The sequence below is a fragment of the Panicum virgatum genome, chromosome 5N (assembly GCF_016808335.1).
Source record: "Panicum virgatum strain AP13 chromosome 5N, P.virgatum_v5, whole genome shotgun sequence".
NCBI lineage: Eukaryota > Viridiplantae > Streptophyta > Magnoliopsida > Poales > Poaceae > Panicum > Panicum virgatum.
The window spans coordinates 61,987,013-61,999,315 of NC_053149.1; the positions used below are offsets into that span (position 1 = coordinate 61,987,013).

At 47.3% G+C, this 12,303-nt stretch overlaps 1 protein-coding gene and 1 long non-coding RNA gene across 2 annotated transcripts; both read left to right on the plus strand.

Moving 5' to 3' along the window:
• Positions 1–1,090: 1,090 nt before the first annotated feature.
• On the plus strand, positions 1,091–3,802 carry LOC120674329. Its single transcript, XM_039955501.1, has 3 exons — positions 1,091–1,631; positions 2,502–2,823; positions 3,046–3,802. Exons 1-3 carry the CDS (start codon positions 1,117–1,119, stop codon positions 3,274–3,276), a joined length of 1,068 nt encoding a protein of 355 aa, XP_039811435.1. The 5' UTR covers positions 1,091–1,116; the 3' UTR covers positions 3,277–3,802.
• A 4,031-nt stretch (positions 3,803–7,833) lies between these two features.
• Positions 7,834–8,590, plus strand: LOC120674330. The gene is made up of 2 exons (XR_005675053.1): positions 7,834–7,933; positions 8,366–8,590. It is a non-coding gene; the product is annotated as an uncharacterized LOC120674330 (long non-coding RNA).
• The last annotated feature ends 3,713 nt before the right edge of the window (positions 8,591–12,303 follow it).

Here is a 12,303-nt window from a genome sequence, read left to right on the forward strand (position 1 = left end):
AGCGGGCGTCCTGCGCGGAAGGCGAGCCGAGCGGGCGCAGGCCCTCGGATGCCAAGCGGGTGCAGGTGGCGACGATCGGGCGTGGGGGCGCAGGGGCGCCTCCGTGCGCCCGGGGTCCATCTGATTTTTTTTCCTCGTCACGCTGGTGGCCCTGCTCCGGTGTCTCGTCACTGAAAAGGTTCACGGCATAGTACATGGCAGCTACGGTTATCTGCGGAAGAGCGCGAGCACGGTGTCGCCGCCGAGAAACTCCATGCCGACGGTCACCGCGAGCAAGGCGAGGACGGCGTCCTTGAGGTACCTCACGATCGAAGGGCAGCACCTTGTCCTAACTCCTAACCGAGCGGCATGCAGGTGGCCACGACCAGGAACACGCTGAGCGCTGACTCCAGGAAGGACACTGAGAGGTCAAACCGGTGGCCCAGCGCCCGGAACGCCGGAAGTTGAGAGTTGTTGAGGTGGCCGAGCAATCGAAGCATCAAGTTCCTCAGATAGGACTAACGTTCAAAAAGTGCTGGGCTCGTCGTCGCGCGGCTGGTGTGGTTCGTACACCCGCGCCATGCTACGCGTCCAGCACGCGACCCCACCGCCAGCGCCACTGTCACGGCCCACGGACCGATTGGGCCGCGCGGGTTAACGTAGTGCACGGCTACTGTAGCGCCGCGGCTCAGCTGCTTTAGTCCCGGACTGGAAACGAAAAAAGAGCCGAACCAATTTAAATAGCCGGTCCCTAAGAAGCTAATAGCTCCGGTTCGAATTTTTTGCGCGAAGCGAGGATGAAAACGCAAGAGAGTTATTTAGTAGGTGTTATCTAATCAATATGTAAAATAGATCTTATCGAATCGCTCGCTGCCGGCAGCCGCCGATCGAGCCGTCCGCACTCCTGATCCGACGGCCCACCGGCATCTCACGACCCCTTCCGGGCCCCGCTGCTCCGCCTTCCTTCAAACCCACGCAACCACGGATGCCAGTCCACCGCAGCAAAGGTGGCTGGCGACTGGGAAACTGGCACGCCACCAACCCAGCTCGCAGCGCAGCACGATCGCCGCCCCCCCCCCCCCCCCCCCCCCCCCCCCCGGCCCGAAGGTCTCCCCACCCAACCAACCCCAGCGCGGCATGACGGCGACGTCCAGGGCCCCGCGGCGCCCCCGCTTCCGCGCCCGCGGCCCGCCGCCGCCGCCGACGAGCGCGTCCTCGCTGAGTTCCTCGAGGCCTCCCTCCGCGTGCCCGACCTCGCGCTGCCCCCGCCGCGGAAGCGCTTCAGCTTCGCGCCCGCGCCCGCGCCCCTTCAGCTTCGCGCCCGCGCCCGCGCCCCTGCCGCCGGCGCCGCGCGAGGTCTCCTCGCAGGCCCTCGCCTCAGGCGACGCGGGCGCGGCGCTGCTAGCGGCGGAGTCCGGCGCGTTCTCCGTGGCCGGCGCGGTCGACGCCCGCGAGGTGCGAGAGGCCGTGGAGGCGTCAGGGGCGGTGTTCGCGGCGGCGGATGAGGTGAAGCGCGAGCAGCTGGGCAGGTGGTTCCGGAGGAGGGGTCCGGTGGCCGGCGTTGAGGAGTTCTGCTGGTTCCGGCCGGTGAGCGCCGACGAGGATCGCGAGCTGGGCGCGGCCTTGCCCGGCTACACGTATCGGGTATTCAGGTACGTGCGTGCTGCCAATTTAAACCCGCTATGTAGCATGTTTTGTCCCTTTCGTTGGCACCCTGGCGACTACGGAGCTACCCTGCAGTAGCTAGGTGCAGGTTTGGAGAGAGTTTCGGAAGGCAAGGTCTTGTTTAGATGCACTTAAAATTTTAAAATTTTACAAAATTCTCCATCACATCGAATTTTTGAACCCATGTATGAAGTATTAAATATAGTTAAATAAAATAACTAATTATATAGTTTGATTATAATTTGCAAAACAAATCTTTTGAACCTAGTTAACTCATGATAGGACAATAATTACCAAATACAAACGAAAGCGTTACAGTACTTTACTTCCAAAACTTTTCGCATCTAAACAAGGTGCAAGTTTCGTTAGAAAAATGCTCAGTTCAAAACCAAATTCGATCGTCTTCATCAGGACTTGACGACTCGTCCTACTATTATCTGAATTTCCAGTAAAAAAAACTTATCTGAATCCATCAGAAGCAGGCTACATTAAACTGGGGTAAGAATGTGAGATCAGATCAGTACAGAGTAGCACTAGCGATTGTTTTAGATGATCGACCAGGGAGGCCAAACTTGTTGAGGCATTTTCATGACTCGTCGCAATAGATATCGTCCCATCAGGCCATCACCCGATCTGGTAGTAGTAGTATATTAGTAAGCACTAAGAACTGCGAGCAACAGAGAATCAGGTAGACGAACCAATTCCTACGTATGTTTGAGAAAAGGCCCAACTATGCAAGGAGTGGGCAAGGCCCATATAGACGCATACGACCCAAATCGTTCTGAAACACAGTGGCCCACAACGTACTCACCAAATCACTATACTCACATGAGCTTTCGTTTTGCAACTGTTGCTAGGGAGAAGATGGACCCTGTCGCGTCAAAAATGGAGAACGTTGCGAAAAATTCGATCAGGCTTCTATCTGATAGTGCCAAGACTCCTAAAGACTCTGCTCTGTCCAGAGAAGCCTCGTCAATCCTGTGCCTGACACTGTACAATACTAGCAAGTCGAACACAAGTCCGAACGAGTTTGGCAGCACTGATCCTCGTAACTCACAGGCTTTGAGCATCCACCTCTCTGGAGGCGATCGACAGATTTGTCTCCGGAACCAAGGCGGCTCGAGCGTTTTCAGTTTGCCTGCAGGCTCTATGCTCGTCACCATCGGCAAGCAGATTCAGGTATCATGCTATTGCTATATCTATTACTCCTTCATGTCCATTCTGAAAACTGCAAAGCTGATCAGATTAACGCATAGCAGATGCCTTAACGATCCGTTGTATTTTGTGAAGTATGGTCCCTGGTTTTCTCTGCAACTCGGTTCGGCCCATGTATGAGCAGATGCGCCTGCCGGATGTTCTGTTCCAAGTCTGAAACATTGACAGTGTTTTCTCTGAACACAGGAATGGTCCAATGGGCAGTTCAAGACCGCTGTTGGCGAGGTACTGTTTGAGATGACCGATGGACCAGGCCCCTTCGTCTCCCTGGAACTCGTGTACTCTCCAGACGACCTGCATCTTTCTGAGGCTGGCCGGCAGGCCAGGTGCTTTGACCATCCGACGATCGTCTCCTTTAGGGACCAGATACTGGTTGCTCTGATCCTGCTGTTTTCGTTCTACCTCTTCTGGCGCTGAGTGCATCCGGCGTCCGTTGCAAAATGCAAATGCCCGAGATAAGCTTATTTTTACAGAACAGCTTTCTTGGCCCTAACCACCTGCCCTTCTCCATTGGTTGATTGTGGAGATTGTGGAAACACCGCATGGGTTGCGGTGATCACAGGTGGTTTGAATGTTTTGGTTGATTCTTATTCCTTTTTTTTCTTGAGGAATAAAATACACACAATAAAATTTTTAACACTGTTTTTTAGCTCCTCCCATTTGAAGTGTTAGGGGATTGGCTTTTTTTTTATTGAGGATGTTGCCGTTGCGATTGAGGTGGTGCATGTTGCTATGGAGGTGGTACATCAGGAGCAGAGTTTGGTTGGTTCTCTTTTGTACTGAACTATGGATGCAGTGGTAGTATATGGGTCTCCTCTTGTGGGTTTGCAAATTTGTAATGTAATTTGTAAAAGCCATTAGATGTGTTGGGTCTTGGGTGTACCTGAAAGGAAGCTTGTAATTATTTTTCTAGTGAATAAAGAAGGATGCATTTACACTACAATTTTGCTCTCCCCGTTACATTTCGTTGGCTTTATCCTGTCATCATCTGAGATGACCATGTTAGACTGTTGTCTGCCATTAGAGGTGCCAATTGGTATCTATTAGGTGTCCCTCCAATCCTCTCTAATTTAAAATTTTGTACTAAATCTCCAAAACCATATCTTAATTTGAAAAATTAGTATAAAAATTTGAACTAAAGAGAATTGGAGGTGCACGGTCAAACATTTACATCTCTATCTGCCATAGATTTATTTTTTTCCTAAAGTCTGCCCTGTTGCCGGTCCAGCAAGTGACAATTTCCCCACTGCTGACCAAGCGGTGCAAACAGCACAGCCACTGTTTTGTTACCGTGAACTCTTGGTGATAGATAGCCTGTTTGGCACCTCACCGATCACGTAGTCAAGCGGCGCACTGCCTGCCTGCCTGCCTGGTCACGTCCTTGCGGCAGTACAGCGTGCCGCTACCATCCTTGGATTTGATCGCGCTCTTCCGGTAGTAGCAACAAAACGGCACGTCCGATTCTGACTAATCACCCGGAAAGAACGGTGCTTGTGTTGCCGCAAGTGTACAAACACTGAAACGGGTGTCACGGCCGGTGGCCCCGTGACGGAACGGAACGGGGGTCCATGTGAATTGAACGCCCACCTGCAGGTCTCCCCACCTCCAGCTGCGGACAAACGCTCGTAGCCTCCTCCGGTGCCGGCTTGTTTGCTTCCGCAAGGATTCTAGCGTGCATATTTCCCAAAAATAAATCACATGTATGATGTATTAAATGAAATTTATTTGCAAAATTTTTTTAAGAATGAGTGTAACTTTTCGCGATGAATCTAATGGCGGTAATTAATCGATGATTTGCTACAGTGATGCTACATTAACCATCCTCTGATTGCGCGGTCAAAGACTTCATTAATGGCGGTAATTAATCGATGATTTGCTACAGTGATACTACATTAACCATCCTCTAATTGCGCGGTCAAAGACTTCATTAAATTATTTAAGGTCACTAGCGCGGGAGTTCTGAAATTGATTTTGTAAACTAGATTTGTTTAACACCGTAATTAGCAGCCAAAGTAACACGGGAACAAAAACCAAGGCCCTGGTCCCTTTCGCACAGGTGCCCGGCACGGCCACGGGGCCACGACACGAGCGTGCGAGCCGGGCAGGTCCCTGTCTCGCCGAGAGCCTCCGTGCGACGCCGGGCAAGGGCCCCCGCCGCCTGCACCAGCTGCGCGCGCGGGTCGATCCTGCAGCCGGGTAGCCGGAGCCGTGGCTGCACCTGTGCGTTGCCCGGGCGGATCGCCGCCGTTTGTTCCACCGGACCGGACGGCGCGCCGGCGGTGGAGCGGCGGCTGCTCCTCCGCCGCGTGCCTCGCGAGCCCTTTCTCACGTGCTCGGTTCCGGGCGTCGGCGCGGGGCGCGTACCTGAAGAAGGTGGAAGAAGGACGTGCGACCAACCCGTCCTCGCGCCCTCGGCGCCGTGTTCATCTCCGTGTCCTGTAACGTGGATCTGGGGGGCGGCCCTCATCAATGCGGGCGATCTCATGAACGATCTGCACGGAGCCAAGGCGAAACCTTCCGCGCGAGAGCCCCACAGGGCCTCTCTCCTCACTCTCGCTTGATAGCTGATGCCAACAGGCCCGGCCCTGGAGGGGGGCGGGAGGGGCGGCCGCCCAGGGCCCCCCGTTCCAAGGGGCCCCACCCAAGGTATACTTATAGTATACGTATTAGGCTTAGGACAATCAGAATTCCAATCGATCTCTTTTGCCTCGCGTGAGTGCCGCCGAAGTCCTCGCGATCGCAACGTCTTTCCGCCTTCCACAGTTCCGCGCCGGCCGCTGGGCCGAGGCAGGCACGCTGCCGACGGCCGACCGCCCTACACTCGAGTGCCGGACGCCCCGACTAAGGATGGCAACGGGTCGGGTTCGCATCGGATGGAGTGTCTGGGCACCCAAAACCGAAACCCGAACTTAAAATCCGAACCCGACCCGAAGACCGATTCGGATCAAAATCCATCCCCGAAACCGAAACCCGCGGATACCCGAAACCCGTTTTATATGACATCATAGTAATAGAAATAAATATTTTTTATAAACATATACAAGATATATATAATATTTACATGTATAAACAAGAGACAATAAATAGTAAATAATTTTCTAACTCAACTTAGAATAAATTTAGTAGTCTAAGTAAACAAATTTATTGCTAAGTATACTATAAAATATGAGTTTTTATTCCAAACAGTTATCCATTAGGTATCCACAGATGAAAAACCAAACCCGAACCCGAACCCGAAAATTTTCGGGCCCCGAACCCGAAAACCGTGGGTAAAAAGTTATCCCCGAACCCGAACCCGCAAAATCCGAAATTCGCGGATATCCGACCGGACACCGAATCATTGACATCCCTAGCCCCGACGGCAAGCCCGAGGGCCTGGCTGGACGCATGTGCTGAACTGCTTAATGCTGATGCACGCAGCACGCCAGCACGGAAGGCTTGAAAAGACCGGATGTGCTAGTCTAAAGGACCGGATGTTCTAGTCTAGGAGGGGGAGGGGTGAATTAGGCACTAATAAAAATTTAAACCTATGGCTCCAACTAGATTGCACAAAACTTAAACTAAAACATGTTATTTAGATGTGCAACTAGGTTGTTCTAGTGTGAAACCTCTATCCCAAAAGAGTTTAGCAACCTATAGCCTTTTTTATCAAGAAATTATTCAATGAAAATAAAGGCACACAAATTGCTAGTATGAAATGCGGAAGCTTAATGGGCGGGACTTGGAATAGCAAACTCTTGACGCAGGTGTTTATCCCGTGGTTCGGTTAGCCACAAAGGCACACCTACATCCACGTTGTTGTAGTACTCACTAAGAGTATTGCTACTCGGCCACCAAGTCTCTTCCGTGAACACAATCACGGTCACCTTGCCCCGGGTTCCACTAAGGAGCTTCTCCACAAAGGATGGGGGTCTCCACGTCCCCCGCATAAAGTGTCGTCGCCGCTCCATACCAAGTCGGAGGGTCGATGACGTTGCCGGCGAGCTTCAAAGCTCCAAGGTGCCGGCGCACCAAGCTCTTGTTTTGGTTCACTAAATAATCACAGCACAAAGGCTCAAGGCCTTGCAATCACACTCACTAAGAGCTAATCCTTTACACAACACTCTCAAAGTGTGCTAAGGGCTAAGGATATGAACACTAAGCTCTTGGATGGCTTGTAGTGGTTCTTTGGTGTGTATGTGACTTCCTTAAACTTCAGCAATGTTCAAATGGCCGGGGGATGCCATATTTATAGGCCTCCAAGTTGTGGAGCCGTTGCTCCAACGGTCAGCAAAAATCTGCGTAACATCGGATGAACCGATGCCTCTGGCTGGGGTAGCGTCGGTTCATCCGGTCACTCATAACCCGAAGTAGCCGTTGAACTCCTAGCAGCTGACGTCATTACACCGATGGTATGCACCGATGCTTCACCGGTTCAACCAGTGCTGAAGACTTGGCTCTTGCGCGACTTGCATCGTCTCTGAAACACAGTACGTCCAATACACCGATGCCTCTCTTGACACCATCAGTTTATCCGGTGCTTCACTTGATGTCCAGAGCCGCACAGACTTGTGCCAATAGCCAGGCCGTCGGATCATCCGACAACCATCGGATGTACCGATGCCTATAGCATCGGTTCTTCCGGTGCTACTGATTTCAATAGAACTCGTCTAATTCAGTGTTTCTTTGAGTTCTTTCTTCGTGTTTTGGTTTGCATGGTCTTTTTACTTCATCCCTGAGATCTAGAAATGTTCACTTAACAATACTATTAGTCCCATTGATTGCGTTGTCATTCGATCAAAAAAACACTCGAAATGGCATAAATGGTGCCATGTTCGTTACAAAGTCAACAAGTCGTATCCATCTGACATCTATTCATATTGGTTTTAATTCCATAACCAATTAGCCATCTCTCTCCTAACTCCTATGAATCAACTAGTTAGGTTACTCACTGATCAATCTTGTAATGTTTTTTCTTTTAATTTTACCACATAGGGCAGCAATCAGTGAGTAGATAGGGACAGGGATAAGCCAACAACTCAATTAATCCAAACTCTTGCGGGAATTGGCAAATCAGGACTTCAGAAGCTATCAGGTATTATATTCATCAATTCATGGAGACATTAGTATATGTTAGCAAACTCTTGAGTACTCCCTCCGTCCTGAAATGTATGTCATTCTAAGGTTTGAAATTTGTCATCAAATATATATCATTCTAGGTTGAGAGTGAACCCAATCATCTTAATTGTGCATCGTTTTCAGGTCTTTCCCAATAGAAAGATGTGTATGCAACCATATAAGGGGAGGTACATGTAGGGGAGATGCATGAAAAAAATCATGCTAGTTTAATTAGCACATTCCCAATGCTTAATAATTAGGGGTAGGGGAGTCTTTTCTACACAACCATAATCTGTCCTAAAAACTCTAGAATAACATATATTTTAGGACGGAGGGAGTATATATTAGCAAACTCTTGAGTATATTTCTATTGCTTATCGAATCTTATTTATTGTGCCAATCACTGTAGCATCAGCTGAAAGGATATTTTCAAAGTTGAAGCTATTGAGTAATAATCTGAGGTTCATAATGTCTCAAGAAAGGTTAAATAGTTTGACAATTTTATGCATCGAGAAGAAATTATTGGATAAAATCTTGATACTGTGGTCACCGACTTCATATCTAAAAATGTTAGAAAAAACTTTTGAGGTAATATATAGATTGTTTGATTTCAATATTCTTCATACAATTTAAATGTTTAGTGGTACTCTTTGTTCATATATTATTATTATTATTATTATTAAAAGGTCCCTACTATAAATTTCGCCCCGGTCCCCTTAAATCTCAGGACCGGGCTGGATGCCAATCTCTCAACCTCCACCGTCCTAGCATCCTGTCTGTTGTGTGTTGCCTCTCGCTAATCATCGCAATCATTGGCGCCATCTTTGCTCCTTCATACCCTTTTGTTTCTTTGTCTGCTCTCACATCCTTCCTTTCCTGTTTGTCACGTCCTTGTTAAGGTTTGGTTTAGATGTGAAAAGTTTTAGGTGAAAAATATTGTATTATTTTTTTTATATTTGATAATTATTGTCCCGCCATAGGTTAATTGGGCTCAAAAAATTCGTCTCGCAAATTATAATCAAATTGTATAATTAGTTGTTTTATTTATCTACATTTAATATTTTATGTATGTGTTTAAAGATTTGATGTGATGAGAAATTTTATAAAATTTTAAAATTTTGAGTGCATCTAAATAAGGCCTAAATCCTCTGCTGTTCTCTGTAACGCCGTTATCGAAGCAAGGAACAAGTTCACAGTGGTCTTTTACACCGATGTGGCCCGGCCGAGTGGTGACTGGTGACTGCCGAGTAAAGCCGACTGTCTAGTATCCGGCCATGCTTGGCGTTCACTGGAACTTCAGTAAAAACAAAGCCACTCCCACTCCTCTTCTTGCCCGATTGAATTGCTTGTGCACAGACATTAAGGGTCTGTTTAGATGAAACGCAAAAACTTTTTCGTTGGAATATTGCTAATTTGAAGTACTAAATGAAGTCTTTTTACAAAACTTTTTGCATAGATGGGTTGTAAACCGCGAGACGAATCTAATAATGCTAATTAATCCATAATTAATCAATAATTATCGGATAATTACTGTAGTTGGATTCTTGAGGTATGAACAAGTCACCTGGACAGGACTGATCTTTGCGCCGTCCATTCACCCTTTGAGCTTGCTACAGGTAATCGCCTGCAAGTTTTCCTTTGGCTGTGTTAGTTTCAAAATTTTTCTCTCCAAATTTTACTATTCATCTATCACATCAAATATTTTATCTCATGTATGGAGCATTAAATATAGATAATAAAAAAACTAATTGCATAGTTTTAATGTACACGACGAGACGAATCTTTTGAGCTTAGTGCCCTAGTTAGATCATGATAGGACAACAATTATAAAAAAACGAAAAGTACTACAGTATACTACAGTATCCGATGTGACTTTTTTTACCACTATTTTACATATCAAAACACAGTTTTTGCTCCCTCCTGCCGATTCCTGCTCCTGGATGTGATGTCTCGAAGTTAAGGCCCCTCACTGACTAATCGCTGAGCGGCGCTGCGCGATTACAGGCCTCCAAAGAAACCGAAGTAATAAATGCACGATTTGTGTAGCTGCAGGGCCTTTTGTCAGCCTTGCATCTACCGCTTTACAATGCCCTTTATAACGCTGTATAAAATTTTTGAAAAGAACATCTTCTTATATTTAAAATACTAAACATAGACTAATCATAAAATAAATTACAGAACTCGTTTGTAAATCGCGACCTAATTAATCCATCATTAAAGGTTGTTTACTATAGCATTACTGTAGCAATTTAGCGTCTAATTACGGCCTAATTAGGTTCATTAGATTCGTCTCGCGATTTACAGACAAACTGTGCAATGCGTTTTTTTATTTTATCTAGATTTAATTCTTCATGCAGATGTCAAGAAAAAAAATTGGAATTTTGAACTTTGCAACTAAACAAGAGGAATGTATACATCTGCTCCTTGAACGCTGTAGCAGTGTTGACATTGGATTGGCAATTTGGCATGTCTGAACCTCGATCCTGCAAAGTGCCTTTCCGGCAGTTGGCAGGCATGAGCTTATTTGAACCATCAGCAAAATCGTTGCGAGAAACCAGCAAATTTCAGCAAATACCATGAACAGTTGACAGTTTTTTGCGCGACAAGTGGTCGCACGGCAACAGTGTCCACAGTGGCGGAGCCGTAAATCCGGGGACAGGCCGCGGCGTGCCCATCACCGTTGATTGGCTTCGGACATCGGAGCCTGCCACTTGTGGCCCCAGCCGAAGCTTCGTCCAACAGTAACAGCCATGGATTTCTTTGGCAATCGATGGCTGAAGGATCGGCACAGGGAAGCTTCTTCCTGCACCAACCTCTTGGTGGGCATGCATACATGTTGACTCGAGTACCACGGTACTGGAGACACGGATGCAAGTTGGGCACGCCGTACCGTACGCATTGCGTGTGGTTTCAGGTGGTTCAGAGAGAACTACCATCGCTTGTTGAACACTGTTCGCGTGTATTCGTGAGCCGAAGAACCTATTCGGAACACTGAAAAGGCCACATAAATGTTTCTGGTAGCTGTCGGAACTTGGAAGGAGTGAATTTCTTCTTCTTCCTCTTCTTCTTCTTCTCATCTAAACTTTCAACTGAATTCAGCTGGATCGTTCAGTCAGTTCTTGCAACTTTTACACTAGTTAGGTTCACGGTTCACCTGATCTTCAAAGAAAACCTTGGGTCACCTGGACATGAGAACAGTCTCTCCGTCGCATCAGGCTTATGCTGCGGATTCAACGGCTGCTCTCATTCTCATAGTTCCGTGACGTGAACCGGCGGTGGTTGTTTCCAATCATGCCGTATTGTTTGTTATGCATGGCATGCAGATGGGGCCATGCACTGCACGCTGGGACAAATAGCGTAATGCTGCTACAGCATCCAGAACCATTTAAAGGGGGTATCCCATGTTATTGTGGATGGAGGAAGAAGAAGACGACCTAGGATGATCTATCTGATGATCCTCTTGCCCCTGGGCCCTGGATGTGTGGGTGCCACTATCTGCGCCCACTGAGCTCAAGCTTGATTGCATATTAACCGTATTGGCGAATGGCCTGCCTAATATAATGGAGCTGCTAGATTTGAGAATATATATGATTGTGCCTATTTTTTTAAGCAAAAAACAAGATGTTTTTGTCATTCTAATTTAAAACTGTCATTGTTCACTAATAGTTTGTGTGGCTCATGTAAGGATGAAACGGACGAACAAAATCCCGTCCCGTCCTGTCCGTATTTCTATATTTTTTTCGCAAGTTTTCGTATGTACGGACAAATACAGAAATGAGACAGGAAGCGAGAAGAGGTGTATCCCGCTCGTATTTGCGGGATACCTTTTTTAAACAGGATGATCCCGTATTTATAAAATCCGGAAAAGATTTATTAGGTATACACAATGTATCCTCTCTTGTTCCACAATATTAATCGGTGCACTTCACCTTTAAACATATGAAACATCAAGTCTTAATCATATTTTTTTTGAAAAAATAGCTTGCACAAAGGAATGTGTAGTGTTATATAAGGTGAATGGAGATTAAACAATAATGCTTTCCGCCGCTCTCGTTTTCCGTAATAAAATACGGAAATGGTTGAAGGGTTTTTCCGCCTGTTCATGTCCGTTTTCATCCCTAGGCTCATGAAGAAATCTGTCATTTGATGCCGACAGTGTTTCATTAATACAGATAGGAGTTCCATACAGATACGCAGTCAAAATGTACCATATAACCCTCCTCCAATAGTTCCTATACTATACCGGTTTTGTTTGATCAAGAACGGCGCTACGCCTACAAGTATCTCAAACTTCTCGGAACTGAACTATTTCCTTGTGATCTGCACACACAAACGCTGCTCGATGCT

What these genes read in the sequence shown, in the direction of transcription:
- LOC120674329 (XM_039955501.1), top strand. Translation starts at nt 1,117, where the DNA reads ATGACGGCGACGTCCAGGGCCCCGCGGCGCCCCCGCTTCCGCGCCCGC. An exon ending in TACACGTATCGGGTATTCAG is followed by an intron (nt 1,632 to 2,501) that starts GTACGTGCGTGC and finishes AACTGTTGCTAG; the next exon opens with GGAGAAGATGGACCCTGTCG. An exon ending in CCATCGGCAAGCAGATTCAG is followed by an intron (nt 2,824 to 3,045) that starts GTATCATGCTAT and finishes CTCTGAACACAG; the next exon opens with GAATGGTCCAATGGGCAGTT.